This window comes from Otolemur garnettii, unplaced genomic scaffold (assembly GCF_000181295.1).
Source record: "Otolemur garnettii isolate 467f Iridium unplaced genomic scaffold, OtoGar3 scaffold00026, whole genome shotgun sequence".
NCBI classification, from domain to species: domain Eukaryota; kingdom Metazoa; phylum Chordata; class Mammalia; order Primates; family Galagidae; genus Otolemur; species Otolemur garnettii.
The window spans coordinates 16,363,853-16,366,786 of record NW_003852421.1 but is presented as its reverse complement, the minus strand read 5'-3'; the positions used below and the strand labels follow the sequence as shown (position 1 = coordinate 16,366,786).

Genomic DNA, 2,934 nt, shown 5'->3' with positions numbered 1-2,934 from the left:
GCGCCCCCTCCCGCCGCCGCCTCCTCCTCCCCAGTCACAGGCGCGTCCTCCGCGCACGTGTGCGAAACGTCACCGGCGGGTCCCGGGTAGAGGGACAGACCCAGGCGGCGGGACGGGAACCCGGCTGCCCCCGCCCTCCGTCGCCGGGGGGCGGGGAGGGGGACAGGGCGGGGAAGGAAGGGGCAAGGGGAGAGGCGGGTCAAGGGCAGGCCCGGGGCCCGGCGAGGAAGGCCTGGGCGCTCGGGCCACGCGGGCGCTGCCGCTGCCACCGCCAGAATGCGCCCAGGCCGGAGCGCCAGCCCATAGTCCCTGACCCAGACAGCCCACGCCCCAGCCCGCACTCGGCTTCCAGCTCTACCTTCCCCCACCCCGATGCCCCTCCACCTCCTCCAGCCCCTTTGTTGCCGCGAGTTACAGCTCCCAAAATGTGTCAAGCGCAGCCCAGCGAAGCCTCTGCACTCCGAGCACGCCTCAGGGACCCCTGGCCGCCAACTGGTCTCAGAGGCCGACCCGGGCTAACACCCCAACAGTTCCCAGGTTTCCAGCCCCCAAAGCCCCCTACTCCCCAGTTCACTACTCCCTCCTCCACCCCTTTTCCATCCGGGGCGTGACCCCTTCCTACGCCCGAGAAAGAGGAAGCTTCGAGTTGGAGGGGAAGGGAAAGTGGGGGTAGGGAAAAGTGCAGGAAAAGAAGAGGGGGCCGCGAAAAGTTTTGGAGTGTTTGATGTGGTTCGCGCCAAGGCAATCCCCGCCGCCCAGCACGGCTGGCCGAGCCCCCCGGCCCTCCTGGCGCTGGGGGGGAGCACACAAGTCTAACAATAAGCCTTGGTTGGACTGGCAGCCGCCTCTGAGGCCCACGATGCTCGGCCCCGCGCACTCCCGGGGCTGCCCGCAGCGCGCCCACCACCCCGCGCTGTGCGAGCCCACCTCCCGCCCAGGCTGGGGACGGTGGGGAGGGAGGTATTACCGGAGGGCCGCCGCCGCCACCGCTGCCGCCGCGTCCCAGGGCTGGTGGCTGCTGCAGCAGCCCGGCTCTGCTGGAGGGTCCGTGCGGCGTGGTGTAGAGAAGGCTGCCGGCGGTCTGCTCCGCGCCGGGGGCACTGGGGAAGAGGGGGCCGGCGGCAACGGCACCGCTTTGGAGGGAGGAGGAACAGGAGGTGGTGGAAGTGTTCGTGGTGAGGATCTGGATGTATGCGCCCGGGGCGGCGGCGGCAGCGGCGGCGAAGCCCGGGCTGGCTAGCAGTGCCCTTTTGTCCATGGAGGCTGCAGCGGCGGCGGCGACGACAGCCGCCCCCTCCCCACCCCCGGCGGTCACCAGGTACTGCTCCAGGCCGGGCTGGATCCCCTTTCTCATCTTTCGCTCCTGCTCGTTTTAGTGTTACGGTATATTAATGTATTGTTTTCAATTTCTTTATTATTTGCAGTCGGAGTTTCCAAGTCTCTGCTCCTTCTCTCCTCTCCGCCCGGCGCTTCCGAGCCCCCTCTCTCTCTTTCTTTTAATTTTTCCGCACCGCACAGACCCCGGGGGCCAAAAATAATCGGGGCTCTGGAGAGAGGAGGGTCCCGGCCGCACGGATATCGGGCCCCGAGAGGAGATGGAGGCGTCGGGGGCGGCCGATGCAACGGATTGCGAGGCGGTGGCGGCAGCCCGGGTGCTGCGGCCGGCAGCTGAAAAATGGCTCCAGGAAGCTGCTGCTGACAATGAATGAAGGGATACGGTTTACGCGCCAAGGTCCTCCCGCGAAACTCGGATTTCCCGCCGGCTTTTCAAACTACATTTGCATATCCCCGCCCCTCAACCCGCCGAGGACCGTTCCCACAGCCCATTGGGCCTCTATGCCCTCACTTTAGTTCCAATCACGGAGCAGGGCCACAACTTGCTGGTTTCCATTGGCTGCTGGGCATCGTGGTTACCCGGACGACAGGGTCTCTATTTGCATAGACCCCTTTGATTGGCTGGGAGCAAAGCAAGGTTTTTTAGTGGGTGGAGCAAAGCCTTTCCTTCTCTCCCACGGCAGACCACGCCTGACTTAGACCCCGCCTCTGTCCCCGCCCACCGGCAGGCTGTCGCTACTGACCTGGGCAGGGACTCCGCACCCCGCAGACTCAGTGTTGCTCTAGTCTAGAGCGCAAGTTTCGCTTTTGGAAATTGTCAAGGTGACCAAGGGTACGCTTTAAGGAACTCTTTTCTTTGACCTGTCAGTGTATATGTGAATACCAGCAGGAGCTTCTTCCAAATATGTGCCAAAGGCAAGTTGGACCATGCGGACGATGCCTGGCAGGTGGAAAAGGAGCCCTTTAAATCATGGGTTTCTCCCTTTCTGAAATCCATCCAACCAATGGCACGGCGAGAGCTGATCCGGAGGCCCAGGCTGACAGACAGAAGCATGTGGGCAGATAGAATCGTGGGGGCAGAAGGTTCTGGGCAGACGTGATTGCGGGCACCATTTAGTTAACATTCCAGATCATCCTGGTAGCTTCATTATTAGCCCGGATTGGGTTTAAGTAAAAATTAACTTTTTTGTCAAGTGAAGTCTTGCCACGAGTATTGGTTTGAGTCCAGCAAACACCCCCTCTGGCCCAGAAGCACCCAGGGCAGTTAATCAGGGCTAACCTCGAACTGATCTGCCGGTTTCTAATCCGCCAAGCCCTAATCCGAGGAAGTACACGCTTCCCACAATGACATCTTGACCCCAACGAACACTTCACGCCTGGGTGAGAGCACTTTATAGATTTGGTTTCCTAAGAATTTCTCTGAGAGCAAACACAACGATCCAAACCAGTACAAAAATATTGTAAAATATGTATATTTTTGTAAACTAGAAATTGTCATCAGAAAAATATTATGTAATGATTGTCAAACTAACTTCTGTATTGATTCAGGGGTTCATGGGTCCTAAAATTGAAAATTGTTCCTATTTCTACTCCTGCGGG

General features: G+C 60.2%; 1 protein-coding gene across 1 annotated transcript in view; it reads right to left on the bottom strand.

Annotated features, from left to right (window-relative positions):
• The window catches only part of E2F3 (E2F transcription factor 3), an 88,965-nt gene extending 87,518 nt beyond the window's left edge, over positions 1–1,447 (bottom strand). Inside the window, exon 1 of the mRNA XM_003788331.3 lies at positions 968–1,447. Coding sequence (XP_003788379.1) covers positions 968–1,354 — 387 coding nt within the window. The 5' untranslated portion in view covers positions 1,355–1,447. The remainder of the gene's footprint in view (positions 1–967) is intronic.
• Between the last annotated feature and the right edge of the window lie 1,487 nt (positions 1,448–2,934).